This window comes from Arctopsyche grandis, chromosome 6 (assembly GCF_051622035.1).
Source record: "Arctopsyche grandis isolate Sample6627 chromosome 6, ASM5162203v2, whole genome shotgun sequence".
NCBI lineage: Eukaryota > Metazoa > Arthropoda > Insecta > Trichoptera > Hydropsychidae > Arctopsyche > Arctopsyche grandis.
In genome coordinates, this window is record NC_135360.1 from 18096755 (window position 1) to 18111827 (window position 15073).

Consider the following 15073-nt stretch of genomic DNA (forward strand, 5'->3'; position numbering starts at 1 on the left):
TATCAATTTGTTTCTGAATCGACCCATTGAAATTTTAACGAGCACAACACTGGTTTAATATAAGATTTAAAAACAACAGACGTCGACTTTTCGGACCTCACGGGCTGCTAAATTCATAATATTTTTACTAATTCTTAAAATCTCATTGCTTATGTGATGATGCATTCATTTTCACTTTACCAGTAGCAAAATTTTATCTACTAAAAAGCGTTTTATTTTACAAAATAGGTTTCGTGTTAATTATGTAGTTAGCACTCATAAATTAAAGGTAATCAATAAAAAAAATATCGGTTAGATCAGATTTTAATTTTTCAAATTTTCTTATATCATCAATAGACATTTAAATAAATATAGTTCGTTGATTTTCAATAATCCTAGAACTACGCAATTCGGACGTTCCAAATTAAACACTTATATTATACTAGTGGTTTTACCCGGCTTCGCTCAGTATTTGTAATATAAACCGCTTAAATATGACTAATCTAATAGTAAACATTTTATTAAATTTATTTGAATAGTTTTATTTGAATAGTTTTATTTGATAATTTATTTTATATAAATTTATTTGAATAGTATTATTTGATAATTTATTTTATATAAATTTATTTGAATAGTTTTATTTGATAATTTATTTTATATAAATTTATTTGAACATTAATTTTTTTTATGAAATTGACTGTCACGAACAAACAAACGTATATACTGTCTCTTTCGAAATTATATGTATACCAGAATCCGGCGGCCCCTCAAGACTTCACCCCCAAGGCCTTCTTTATTAAAATGTTGCATCTCCATTTAGATGCGAGTCTTATGGGAAAATGGAGGATTGCTTTGTGTTGTAGGAATCTCGTCGTCGTCATCGTCATCGAAACCTTCGAGAATATTCCGCAACAACAAAATACATCGAGCGGAACAGCATCAAGCATTCCAGAAAATTCTACGCCTCGACGAAAGCAAATTCCTCTCGTACGCATCAATAACCACTTCCATCAAGCATTCCAGAAAATACTACGCCTCGACAAAAGTGCATTCCTCTTGTACGCATCAACAACTAAATGCTCATACGCATCAATAACCACTTCCACCAAGCGTTCCAGAAAATTCTACGCCTCGACAAAAGTGCATTCCTTTCTTACGCATCAACAAACCACCACCATCGATCAGGCGATTCCAGAAACACTATAAAAGGAGGTACAACCCAAACAACGCCAGTCGACCCACAGCAGCAAGCGTCGACACACAGCAGCAGACCAGTCAACATACAGCTCCTGACCAGCCACCACTACACTACGCGGACTTGGAAGATCAACCAGCCGGACGAGCCAGCAACACACTGCCGTATCCAGAGACCTTCCGAACATAGCCGAACAACGAGCCAGCAACACACTGCCGCATCCAGAGACCTTCTGAACATAGCTGAATGCCGAGCCAGCGACACTCTACCATATCCAGAGACCGCTGAACGACATACTTTTGCCCACAAATACCATACCTTTGTACAACCATAGGCAAACAATAAAACTTTATAAAACTAGCACAACAGTGTTTCGTTAGGCCGGGATACGGTCAACACACATGTAACCCGCCTACATTGGTACTAATCCGACGTGATCTACGCAACCTTCTGATCATCCAACAGCGCTGTCAACACATCGCTACCCCGCCTACATTGGTGACCCCATCTTTGAACCACACAACAGTGTTTCGTTAGGCCGGGATACGGTCAACACATCGTACCCCGCCTAGTGTTTTATTTATTTTTTCTTAGCATATTTTATTTTCCTCTGAAAATATTTTAAAGCGCGAGCCCCAGAATGAAATCTTGAAAAGCACGTCTGAGCTGACTCTGATTAAGAGTAAGTCCATCACTGCTTGCAAAATCTGGACGGTTATTATATCCAATTTGGTCGTCTCCCGCCATTCTGCCACTTTATATAATTTAATTATCAATTGCCTATAAAAAATTCGGTGCTCATTCGTTATGTGAATGCCACCGCCGCGCGCGCATACATATGATGACACAATCTGGCGCATGCGCAGTCATTATGTATATTTAGCTTATATTTGAGTCGACCAAAATACGGCTATACCTTCCAGTATAGCTTGAAAAGGATCGTGATTGTTTAGTTTCATTTTCCACATGAACTCGGCCAAGTAAGGGCGAAAACACACTGTGATGCACGTGGTATTTTTTAGATACTTCTAAACATGCGATAAAAATGGGCCGTGCCTTGCACATATTCATGGAACGCCCAGCACGCACCCTCCCAAAATGACCCCCTAGAGTGTTTTCGGTAAAATTGCATCCTTGTATTTTCCCTTACTTGACAATGATCGATAACGGTGTATCCCATATTTGAGGAAATGCAGGAGAACTTGTCGACGTACCACGTGCCACGTTCCATGCTGTGTATTTTCGCCCTGAAGGCGCTCTTCCACCGAATACGTTGACGCGCACGTATCGTGACTGATGACGGCGGCAGAAGTCCGTCAACGCGGCGTATGTGTATTCGTATGCGTCGTATGGGAGTGGCGGTGTGCGCACTCCATTACAAACCAGGTACTAAGTTGCATACTTTGGCGCAAACACGATACGTGTGCGTCAACATATTCGGTGGAAGAGCGCCTTAAGAATCTATAAAATTCCTGTCCGTTCCGCGTTTTTACTTATTGCCCCATTTAGCCGAGCCCCACGTCCGCTCTAAGGTCTGTTCATATCTATCCAGCACGACCCGAATCCTGCAAGTACGGACAGTATTCTTTAGTACATCTATATGGACGCGCATGAATGCGTAAATGCGCATGCGCGAATGGAGTATGAATACGTCTGTAGGAATCTCGTCACCGCAAATCGAAACTATCGAAATCTATTGCGACGGAGAATACATTTCTCACGGTCAACCATTGACGTCATCTCAAGTCGAAGAACACCTGCATCCATTAAACTAAATCGAGTGGAACGACGCCAAACATTCGAGCATATTCCACCCCAACAAACCAAGCAGAACGACATGAAGAACACCTGCATTAAACTAAATCGAGTGGAACGACGCCAAACATTCGAGAAACGTCCACCCTAAACAACAAACCACATTCCTCGCATAACTTGCACACGTAAACACTACGTGTACTTCTCGGAATCCATCGCCAAACACAGGTCACGTGGATCCCCAAAAACAATATAAAAGGAGGTCCACCCCAAACAACTTCAGTCCCCATAGTTAATGCACTAACCTATGCTTAGTGTTCTAGCCATCCAAATCAGCAATGCGAGCAGCCGCCAGCCCGCACCACAACATCACCGCGAATCGGATCCCAGATAATTCGCTAGATCGATAGGCATGGAGTAAACTCCATGGAACTATCTATAAAATATTACCCACTACTACTACAACTTCAGTCGACCCACAGCAACAAGAGTCGACACACAGCATCTGAACAGCTACCACTACACTACAAAACAACTTAAAACAAGCAAAACAGTGTTTCGTTAGGCTGGGATACGGTCAACACTACCCCGCCTACACGTCCATATAATGTACCAAATAATACTATCCGCACTTGCAGGACACCTGCAGGATACGGGTCGTGCTGAATAGGTATGAACAGACCTCTACCCGTTGGGTATTTCCAAGTGTTATGGGTAAAGAGCGGACCCAGAGCGCACTGTCCATTGTTCACATGTTGTAAATGCATTGTTAAAGGTTTGCCGAACCTTTTTTACAAAGCAGTTACAATAATGGAACAATAGACGGCGCGCTTCCGGTCCTACCTCTAGTTATGGGATCGACGAAATGAGGCCGATGGTTGGCCATTTGATGCGCAAAACAAAGCGAAGATGAAACATTATTACATGCTTACCATAGATCGCTCATATTGATCGAGCCAGGTTTGATCTTTTGCATTATGATCGGCAAGTGTTACAGCGGAACGGCCAGGAACTTTTGTGCACATTTGCCTGATTGTGTCAGTGTATGTGTGCGTGTAAGGCGGTGGCATTCATGTAACGGATGAGTACCCAGGCGGTTTGTTTAAAAAAAATAGAATTGCGCGTGTGTACTTGTATCTAATAAAACACAACTGTTTCGGTGATTACTGGTCACAAAGTCACTAAAATCTCTATAACGGAACATCTGGCAGCCGAAAAGTCCATCATACTAACGATAACTATCATAGTAACGAGAACTTGAGTGCCAAATATTGTGTATTCGCGATTTTCATGGCAAAAATTGTCTTTGTGACCACCCCAATGTGACGAATAGTCCAATTACCAATACAACTACTACCCTACTTACGTCTTTTTGCACAAGTTTTGGTCACAGAGTTGACTCGTAGGCCAGATAAGCTATTATATTCTTTATACTGTGACTTCAAATTTTATTTGCCGCCACCGTCAACACACAGTGTAAAAGGCATTGGGCTTATTTGTTTTGTATTCCAAACGATAGACTGGCAAGAAGCTGTCATTATTTCAAGCAGACACATACGTATGTACATATTCAAATTATGGGTGTTCTTTGGGAACGTTAGTACGAGCTTTTAGCTCTCAATTTTACCGATTTAAAATTCAGCACACTTCCAATGAACCCTTTTAAACGAAAACAAAAAATAGTGTGGCCAGAACACTATCCCAATAAACATGTTTCAATAGAAAAAACTCAATATAAAATAGTATTAACAGTGGGAAAAAATCCCAAGTGAAAATACGTAATTTTGACTTTTGATTTGAACTGGACGACTACTTAGAGAGATTTGAAAGCTTAAAAGTACTAAAAATGAAAGATAAAATACCCGACTATAAATTCCAATAATCATTTTGAATATAACTGTACAATAATCATAACCGAACAACACCAAGATATAGAAAAATCGCGCGATTTAAAAAACACATATGTATATCTCCGAATCTCGAGCCAATCAACATTTTTTATTACCAGATTCGTGTTTACTGGGCATAGATCTATAAGAAACGTCATATCTCGTCTCTGAACCAAAAAAAAGTCGTCATTAATTGTCGAACAGTGTTATTAAACCACTTAATTGCCTCTTTCGTGTTTAAGACTATGATTTGAAATTGATTTTGGTTACTTCACGGCGATACGTCAAAATATCCTGTGATACTAATGAAATTGAAAAAAGTCTATATTTTTCCATAGTTTGTTATGTAGAATTATTATATATATATATAGAGTAATTATACGATATATATATATATATATATATATATATATATATATATATATATATATATATATATATATATATAATTCAATAAATATACTCTTTTTAAAAACGGGACATTTCGACGTCCCGAAGCTGTGCTTGGGGACAACGGGATAGGCTACCTAAAAACGGGACGGTCCTATTCAAAACGGGACGTATGGTCAATTTAAGTATACCGGAACGATCATTATGCATCGACTTATTGTTTTATAAGAAAGTCCCTCAAGTGGTGGAGAAAACTATTTTTTGGGGTATGGAGGTATGCGTGATTAACTCCTTTAAGGTCTGACCGCACTATGCGTCTGCGAAACGAACGGCAGCGTGCGGCCAAATATCGTATGTATGAAATTGTATGAGATACAACGCACTACGCGTCACGCGACAGAGTTGCATCAACTTTGCCGTGTTGTGTCGTGCTACAGCAGTCGACGGCCGTATAGTGCGGTTTAGTGCCTTTATAATTCATAAAACCCACTTGATATTTGTGAAATTGTTGGTTGATTAACTTGTAGGAGATTTTCGACGTTGGTTGATTTTCGTCCGCGAGAGCCCACCTACTCTTCCCGTAGAAGAACGGATTATTGACAAGTTACATATCGTCAGTCCGGAAGAACTCGTCAAAAAAGTGTCTTTTTTTAGTAGAGACGATTGAAGTTTGAAAGTGGTGAACACTTCTCTGAAAGTGAAAAACGACACTATTGCCCTGTGTCAACCGTACCTTGAACTAGACAAATGACATTTTTCTGGCGAAAATAATGATTTTTTTCCGAGTGTATGCAATCGATAACTCAAAAATCGGTTTCTTTTTATGACTTATTTTTCTTCCGGACCGACGATTAGGAATTATATAACTTATAATTATAATTATATAACTTCGGTTAGGAATTGAGATGGACTATACAGTCTGTTCCAATAGAAAAACTCCAGGTGGTAGGCGAGAAACAAGATTATATTGCGACATCTGCGTCTGTAAGGCAGGACTTTATTTGAGGGTTTGATATGAAAAATATCATACAAATAAAATTTTTTACAGCTATTCTATTTATCATTTATGTGTTTTCGTCAATAAAATAAAACAATAAAAAATACATGTATTTTTTTTATTTTTACTTTAATATACCTACTTGAAAACATTTAAAAAAATCTAAATTATCTTGCTAAAAAACGAGTGCAAAAGGTTAAATAAATTTAGTTGTTTTGTGTAACATAATTAAAACTAACAAAATGTGAAAGTTATTGGGTTATTTATATTTTACACTAGTTGTTTTATCCCGCTTCACTCAGTAATTGTAATAAAAACAGATTAAATATGGCGAATCTAACAGTAAATATTCATTTGATTTTTATTTAATTTATTTGAATCGAAAAAAAATATATATCGAATCGTCGTCATAGAAACTTTGTTTTGTTTTCGATGTTCCCAAACAAAAATACTTACAAACATATATTATAAACTGACAAAGTCTCTTTCGAAATTGTATATTAGATACCCTTTTTTTTACCCTTTACAAAAACAAACGAAACATTTACGATAATTAACGCTAAATCCTACATAATAACAGCGTTTACCTTGTGATGGTTACTAATCGTTCATAAAACAATCTTTTGTGTCTACAGCCATTATATCGAGGGGTGATCGCCGATTATATATAGGGCCTATTACGTGAAAATAACTTTTAAAGTTTCATTAAATAAGAATCGTGACATCCACACAAAGCTGGATAAATGATATTCTCAATAAAAATATTTTAATACTTCTATACAGCTAATTCAGGTTCTTGATTTGGATCATTTCATGGAAAAGGGATTTAAGTTTTAAATAAACATTTAAGATTCACAGCAATTTTAGAATTAAATTGAGATATTGAAAGAGAAAAATTACTCACAGATAATATTTTCACCTCGTCAATGGCTTCAAATTACATATGTATGTAGAAATGGAGTCTAACTCCATATTATGTACGGTGCCTAGTCTCATTATCCAAGCCACTTTCGAGTAACCTAGCCCATGTAAATAATGAGGGATTACTGTACTATTAAAAATTTTATGCACTACTAAAAATAATATAATCGTATAAATTACATAAATTTTACGAATAGACCCAATTTTATGTTTATGATGCAGCAAATAAAGTTAGTAATATGGGAGACTAACAATATATTTATGTCTGTGCTGTACTGTACGTATGTAGTCTCTAAACTAAATCATAAGTGGACATAAATATTATCAACGAAAGATATTCATAGTTTAAAATTTGTTTGCAGCGCATTTCTAAATATTTTGATTTAATTGTTCTCTTTAAAAAAAATCGGTATTTAAGTTTTCCTAAAAATGACAAATGCAAGCTTTATATTCATGTGGGGGGATGGTATTAACATAATTAATTACACTGAGCAACAAAAAAAAAAAAATACCAGAGCGGAGACTAACCAATCTTTACCAAGTTTGACCCACAGAATTCGAATATGATAATGATTTTTGTTGGTTGGTGATCGTTTACGAGATATGAGCGTTTAAAAAAATGCGCGGTTTTTACACTTTTTTTGGCTTTTGCGGTCTTTAACTCAAAATCTAGTATTGTTGTGCTCAAAGTGAGTATTGGAATCAATAGTCAGATGTTTTTTCTATTGATTGTGATTTTTTATTGTTTTATAAAACTTATAATTAATTGTCTAGCGAATTTTAAGTCAAAAATATATATTTTTTTACGGATTTTTTCTCCGTGCTATTTTACGTTTATTTGCCCACGTTTTTTATTTCACCACGTTTATAGGGATTGGTTTTCGTACTAACTCGAGCGGTTTTTGCGTAAGAAAGACTTTCGTTCAGTTTCCGTATGCGTATAACAGAAGCGTTTGTGAATTGGTCTCCACTCTGGTAACTCAAAAACGTGATTTTTTGTTGCTCAGTGTTATTGGTGTTCCACAAATACATATGTATGTATTTAATGTAGTTTTTTTTTAATCATAAAAATGTATTAGTGTGGCTCCATACCAAAGACGCATGCAGCATGCATTCTGTAAATGCTTCAAATGTCTTGGGTGTGGAGCCGCACTTATTATGACGATTCGTAATAATGAAAAGAGCGTATTTATTTCATTAAAAAGGCTTTATAAATTTTCTTTACATATAATGTAATTATTGGTCACTAACACAATTCCAATGAACACATATTTATTTCCTATACATTTAAAACTTGCCCATATAATTTTTCAAATACGCCAATTTGAGATGTTAACAGTTTGGTGCTACAAGGCCTCAAAAAGGTCGAGGCCACTGCATTAGAAGGTTGATTTTTACGAACTAAGTAGGTCAATCATTTTTACGACTATAAAAGACTAACCATTACATTGACATACTCCAATACACTGATAGAACATTTCTTTTTAGCATCAAAAGCGTTTTCACCAGAAGATGCAATAAAAATAGGTGGATTGGCATGAGTGGCACTAAACGCACATATCGCATGTTTTTCATCGATTGCCAATAGTTCAGACCATTCGAATTCTAGCGGAATTTTTTGAAATAATTCTTCTGTAATAATTATTGGAGATGCAGTAGATTCATCACAGTTTTGTAAAAGCGATATGAATTCTTCTAGTTTTGATTTTTCTGAAAAACAAAGTTTTAAAATATACAAGATATACATCAATCATAATTTTAATGCATCCATCACAATACCGAAGAATTTGGATAATGCACAAACTTATATGATTAGATATATGAAAAAGTATATGTATTGAAATTACCTATTGAATTGATAAAACCAAAGTGATAATTCGCTATGACCTGTCCAAGATTAGGTCTCCATGGCGTGTCTTTGTTGAAATCACTATATCTTAATTTTGCTATTTCTTTTAATTGAACAAGCGCATTTGTGTTCTGAAAGATAAATATTAAAAACCTTTAAAGCAAAATGTGTTGAACATAGGGAGTATGTAGCCACATATATATGCAATAACTTTAGAAATTACATGCCTGCTTAAATTCGCCCAAAAGAAACCCATTCAAAAGTATTAGGAAAAGCTTGCATATTAGTGAAACCATTTAGTGTAACAAATTTCGAAAGATGATTATACTCATTTTCGTTAAAAAAAAGACCTAAAGTGGAATCTGAACAAAGCATGTTGCAATCTTGAAGAAGAATGTTGAGAAGATGTGTATTCCAGTTTTCACTGAAATACGATTGTCTTTAGAGGCAGCAGCGCACTCGATGGGTAGGAGACGGTTGATGACACCCCCCCCCCCCTAAAACAACATGTGTGTATATAATATTAACGAGCATCTTCATATTATTTAGAAAATGGTGAAAAACTGGATACAAATTCTATCTACATATAAGAAGATGATTGATAGATACTTATCTATTCCAGTAAGATCACCATACATCATCAATATTTAAAATGTCCACATATTTTGATATTATACATGCTCCAGTCAGATCCAGTAGAAAGCCAACAATAATACATAGTATGTAATAAATTTATATTTTATTGCCAAAATTTAGTTTGACACAAAATAACACTTACAAAAATAATTGGGATGTAATAAAAATTGTACATAAAATAATAATATACAAATTATAATTAAAAAAAAAAAAAAATAACAAGCATACATATAAACTAAATCTGGGTGCATATTAAAATAATACTTTATGTATAATATATAGAATATCAATGTTTCGAATTGTGCAAATGCCGAAAATTGGAATTAAGAATATCATATACAGAGTGTTTAGTAGCTCGATGCAAAGCCTGAAAAGGTGGTTAGCTCATATTATTTAGAACATTTTGAGCCACATATACCTCAGTCCAAAGTCTTACGGTTTTTATTTATTTCATTTTTACAGATTTTTAGCATAAACACCAAAATCTCACAGTTAATTGCTAATACTGCCCAAGTTAAAAGTGGTATGTTAGTCAGTTATTATTTTTTTGTTTGTCTAATGTTTATTCAATCAAATAAAAACAAATACAACCATATTTGTCAACAAGAAAAAATAAGAGGCACCATAAGTTTTCAAAAATTTGTCAAGTAGGAAAAATCAGATTTTTTTTATTTAAAAATTAACAAAAATTATTTTAAAAGGTAAAACCTTTTTAAAAACATGGCTGTTTATTGCCCTTTTTTATTAAGATATAACTCATGCAGATGTCTTGCCAATTATCAGGATTAAGATGTAAAACCTAATCGAGGAAGCGCGCTGAACAGAGGCCCAAAATTACCAAAACTCTAATAAAGGACTCTAGTATGCATTAGAAATTGGTATTTTAACATAAAGAACAGATAATTTTATCAAAATTTTTGTTTTATTTGACATTAGACGATAATATTAAAGTCGCTTGTGAATGATGGCCTCTGTTCGGTGCGCTTCCTCGATTAGGTTTTACGCCTTAATTCTGATAATCGGCAAGACATCTGCATGCGTTATATCTTAATAGAAAGGGCAATAAACAGCCATGTTTTTAAAAAGGTTTTACCTCTTAAAATAATTTTTGTTATTTTTTTAAATTAAAAAAAAATCTGATTTTTTCTACTTGACAAATTTTTGAAAACTTATGGTGCCTCTATTATTTTTTACTGTTGACACAGATGGTTGCATTTGTTTTTATTTGATTGAATAAACATTAGACAAACAAAAAAATAATAACTGACTAACATAACACTTTTAACTTGGGCAGTATTAGCAATTAACTGTGAGATTTTGGTGTTTTTGCTAAAAATCTGTAAAAATGAAATTAAAAAAAAACCGTAAGACTTTGGACCGAGGTAGGTGGCTCAAAATGTTCTAAATGAGATGAGCTATCAACCCTTTCAGGCTTTGCATCGAGCTACCAAATACCCTGTATACCTGTATGGATTTAGAATGATGATTGATAGATATCACTGATTGATCTATTGATTGATTGAATCTTAATTCCTGATTCAAGTGAACGCTGAATTTTCTACATTTTGATATTCTACATTAGAATATTTCACATTTGTACAATTCGAAATATTGATATGATATTCTATATTATGACTTGCCTACAAGTACACTAGTTCTACTAGAAACAAATCATAAATAATATTTGGAAATCATATGTCTATTAGGCACTGACTATCTAATAAATATTGATCGAAAAAAATACTGAATGAGTTTGTCTGTGAGAGATCTACCTCAACTAAATATTATCAATTTGTAACTATACATAAATTTGTGATTGTATTTATATTACTGGTGCATTGTATTTGCAAATTATATGGAAAATTAAAGAATAACATCGATTATTGTTTGCCGTTCTCAATATAAGAAGAACATAGAGGTCAACTTAAGATTTTAAAGCTTAAAAACTAAATTTAATGACAGTTGAACCCATTTACACCGTGGGTTACGTTCCTGACTATTGCTACGTATGTATACACATACATGTTGTGAGCATAATAAATAAGCAAAAAAAAATTAACCAGGTATTTCATATTTTTTTTGTTCGATTTTATAAAATCTGATACAATCCAGATTTTTATTTATCAGCTATATTCTAACAAAAAGTAAATTTCTAAAAAAAATAGTGAACACCCTAAATGTTAGAGTTTACTCATCTCACTCGAGCACTTAACCTATGGATGAGTTTATCATCACATAAATATAATTTAGGTATAAAAGATGAAAATAAAGAGTGACTATGAAACTTGACATGTTAATAAGTGAGCCCCGACTTCAATTTTTTTAAAACTCTGTGAGTTCAAAAAAATTACTAACTACATACATATATAAAATAAAATAAAAATTTTATTTTTATACTTTAATTTAGTCAGTCTTTTTTTTGGGCAGTTCAACAATTATTATTACAATCAACATATAACGTATCAAATATATACATACATATCTATTAGGGATCACATCAATTAAATGAATTACATATACATATATTATTATAATATATGACGTCATATATATATATATATATATATATATATATATATATATATATATATATATATATATATATATATATATATATATATATATATTATTACCTAAAACCATTCACCATCCACTGCTGGATGAAGGCCTCTCCAACACGCTTCCACTCGTTTTTTTTTCCCACAACTCTCATCCATCTCACCCCACACATTTTCCTAATTTCATCTACCCATCTTCCTTTTAATTTTTTGCATTCTCTCGGGTATCATTCTAGTACTTCTTTTGTCCACCTGTCGTCCATTCTTCTAGCCACGTGGCCGGTCCATTGCCATTTTAATCTCTTCATTCTATCCAATATATACACTACTCTTGTCATACTTCTTACCGCTTCCTGTCATTCCTCGTTATGCCAAGCATACAGCGTTCCATACTTCTTTGAGTGCATTGGACCTTTTTTCTTCAGGAAGAGTGGCATTTTTGATTTAAAAACGGCATTCATTCGTCCAAATTCACTCCATCCTAATTTCATATGTCTCTTTATTTCTTCTTCTTTACTACTGGATATGTCAATTATTTGACCAAAATATAAATAATTATTTACTACTTCTACTGGTTTATCATCTAATGAAATGGGGTGACCGTCACCGCACTGACAGTCAAAAAATCGAAAATGTTCGTTTACCATGCATACATATGAAAAACGGCTAGTATCAGTGGCGTGCGTTGAAATTCTCTCTCTTTTTGTCGTACAGCCTTACTTAATGTGCACGAAGGGGATACAAGAGGAACAGCCTGTTCCTCTTGTATCCTGCTCGTGCACAATAAGTAAGGCTGTACGACAAAAAGAGAGAGAATTTCAGCGCACGCCACTGGTTAGTATATATATCAGTGGCGTGCGGTAAAACTCTCTCTCCCCCCGTTGTACATCCTCCCTTAATTTGCGCGAGCAGGATACAACAGGAACAGGCCTTTCCTTCCGTATCCTGTGCGCACACATTAAACACGGCTGTATGACAAAAAAAAGAGATAATTTCAACGCATGCCACTGATATATATTACATATACATAGTACCGTTTACCATGTACCCTTTTTTTTTGATCTTTCGATTTTCGATCTTTGTCTTCCGATATTTGCTTTTTTGGTCTTTTGACTTTCGGTGCCGTGAGGTAGACCCAATGAAATACTATCAGGCATGCAATAACTATTGAACATTTGTTTGGTCTTATCTACGTCAATTTTTAATCCTACTTTCCCTGTCCAGCTGTTTTAAGTAGCTGGATCTCAAGCTATTAATTAATTATTATACTATTATATATATATATATATATATATATATATATATATATATATATATATATATATATATATATATATATATATATATATACACACAACAATCAGTCGTCGTAAGAGATAAACGATAATCTACTAACTATTTGTTCAATATCGGCGATTCTTTGTGGTACGTTTTCTTGAAAATAGTCAAGAATTAACCCTGCAACCTTTTGTTTCGCTATTTTTTTCGTTGTTCCAGATGCTTGTCTTACTACTGACCCAGTTTTACATTCCATTGTGAACATTTTTGAGTGAGGAGGACCAGTTTCACTGAGCAATTCAAAAACAGGCGTGGGTAAGTAATACTCTACGCAGAGGTCCTGCAAATAAATATAAATTATTAAATAGTAACGCGATAATAAATTTTTTATCTATTATATATACATATGTATAATACAAAGATCTAATCTATAATAAAAAATCATAAAAGAGTTGGGAAGTCATATTCATTAGCATCATTTGTGGTTCAGAAATCCTAAGACATATGTACATATGCCGGCGTTATCTGGGCGTATTCCTTCTGTAATCTGTCTACGATTTAAGTTAGAATGCTATCAGATAGCAAACTTATTTAGTCGTCCGGACAAATATACAACATTTAAAGCGGACAAATATACAACATTTATTTTTGCATAATATATGTATGTATTTATTAAAGTCCAATAGCTTACCAATAAATTTGCAACATTACTTGAAGAAACTTCATTTTCCTGAGTTTTTCCTTTAATATTTGTGTTGACGTTCGGTGGTGGAAAGTACATGCCCAATTCTGTTAATTTTTCTAGAATTAAAATAGCTGCATTTTGTTTGGCGTCTTTCTTTGTGCGCCCAGTTCCAATTTCGCTGTAGCTATCAGCTCTGACACTGCAGCGGAAATGACCACATGCTGTCGTACCATCCAAGAATTCGTATGAAGGTGTACATCCTTTCTTCATCATGAGTTCTTGGAGTATCATGATGGGCGTTTTTGTATTCATTTTCAATCTACAATAAAAATAAAATGATGATAGATTCAATTTTATTTTTACATCCTACATGTGTGAAGAATTTCACACCGCTTTAAGAATTTCACTCCACCTACAATTGAAGTTAAATTATCATCGAACCAATGAATATTCAATAAAATAAAACTTTTCAAATACGTTTAATAAAATGTTTACTATTAGATTGGCCATGTTAAAGCGGTTTATGTTACAAATATCGAGTTGTAACATTAAAACACTATATTGTATTACGAATGTATGTACATACATACATATATACATATGTATTTTAAATCTAAAACTTTTAAATTTACAACTTTTTTCTATTTCTCAATACATGGCTCGAGTGCGGTGAAATACAACACCAAATACTGGGCAATACCACAAGCGTTGAATGATTCATGTATACAGACAGTGAAGGTTAAGATAAGAAAATTGAGAAATGATTAACCATAAAATGTATGAAATGGGTTATATATCACTTCGATTTTAGAATGACAATTGATTCGTCAAAATAATGGGCGAAATTAGCGGTAATTACTTACGAATCGGTGGATTTGTTTCTGAATACCAAGCACCACGTCACCCCAGCAAAGTTACTGGCCGACACTGATAACAGAAGT

General features: G+C 34.1%; 1 protein-coding gene across 1 annotated transcript; it reads right to left on the reverse strand.

Moving 5' to 3' along the window:
• Positions 1–6305: 6305 nt before the first annotated feature.
• On the reverse strand, positions 6306–15072 carry LOC143913908 (protein Loquacious-like). Its single transcript, XM_077433962.1, has 5 exons — positions 14996–15072; positions 14139–14451; positions 13566–13787; positions 8974–9106; positions 6306–8836 (listed from the first exon to the last, which is right to left on the reverse strand). The coding sequence occupies exons 2-5, from the start codon at positions 14442–14444 to the stop codon at positions 8553–8555; spliced, it is 945 nt and encodes a 314-aa protein (XP_077290088.1). The 5' UTR covers positions 14445–14451; positions 14996–15072; the 3' UTR covers positions 6306–8552.
• Between the last annotated feature and the right edge of the window lies 1 nt (position 15073).

Coding starts and splice junctions, on each gene's coding strand:
- LOC143913908 (XM_077433962.1), bottom strand. CDS start 14,444: ATGAATACAAAAACGCCCATCATGATACTCCAAGAACTCATGATGAAG. Junction 13,788..14,138: donor GTAATGTTGCAAATTTATTG/GTAAGCTATTGG, acceptor ATTTATTTGCAG/GACCTCTGCGTAGAGTATTA. Junction 9,107..13,565: donor TCGCCGATATTGAACAAATA/GTTAGTAGATTA, acceptor TTTATCTTTCAG/AACACAAATGCGCTTGTTCA.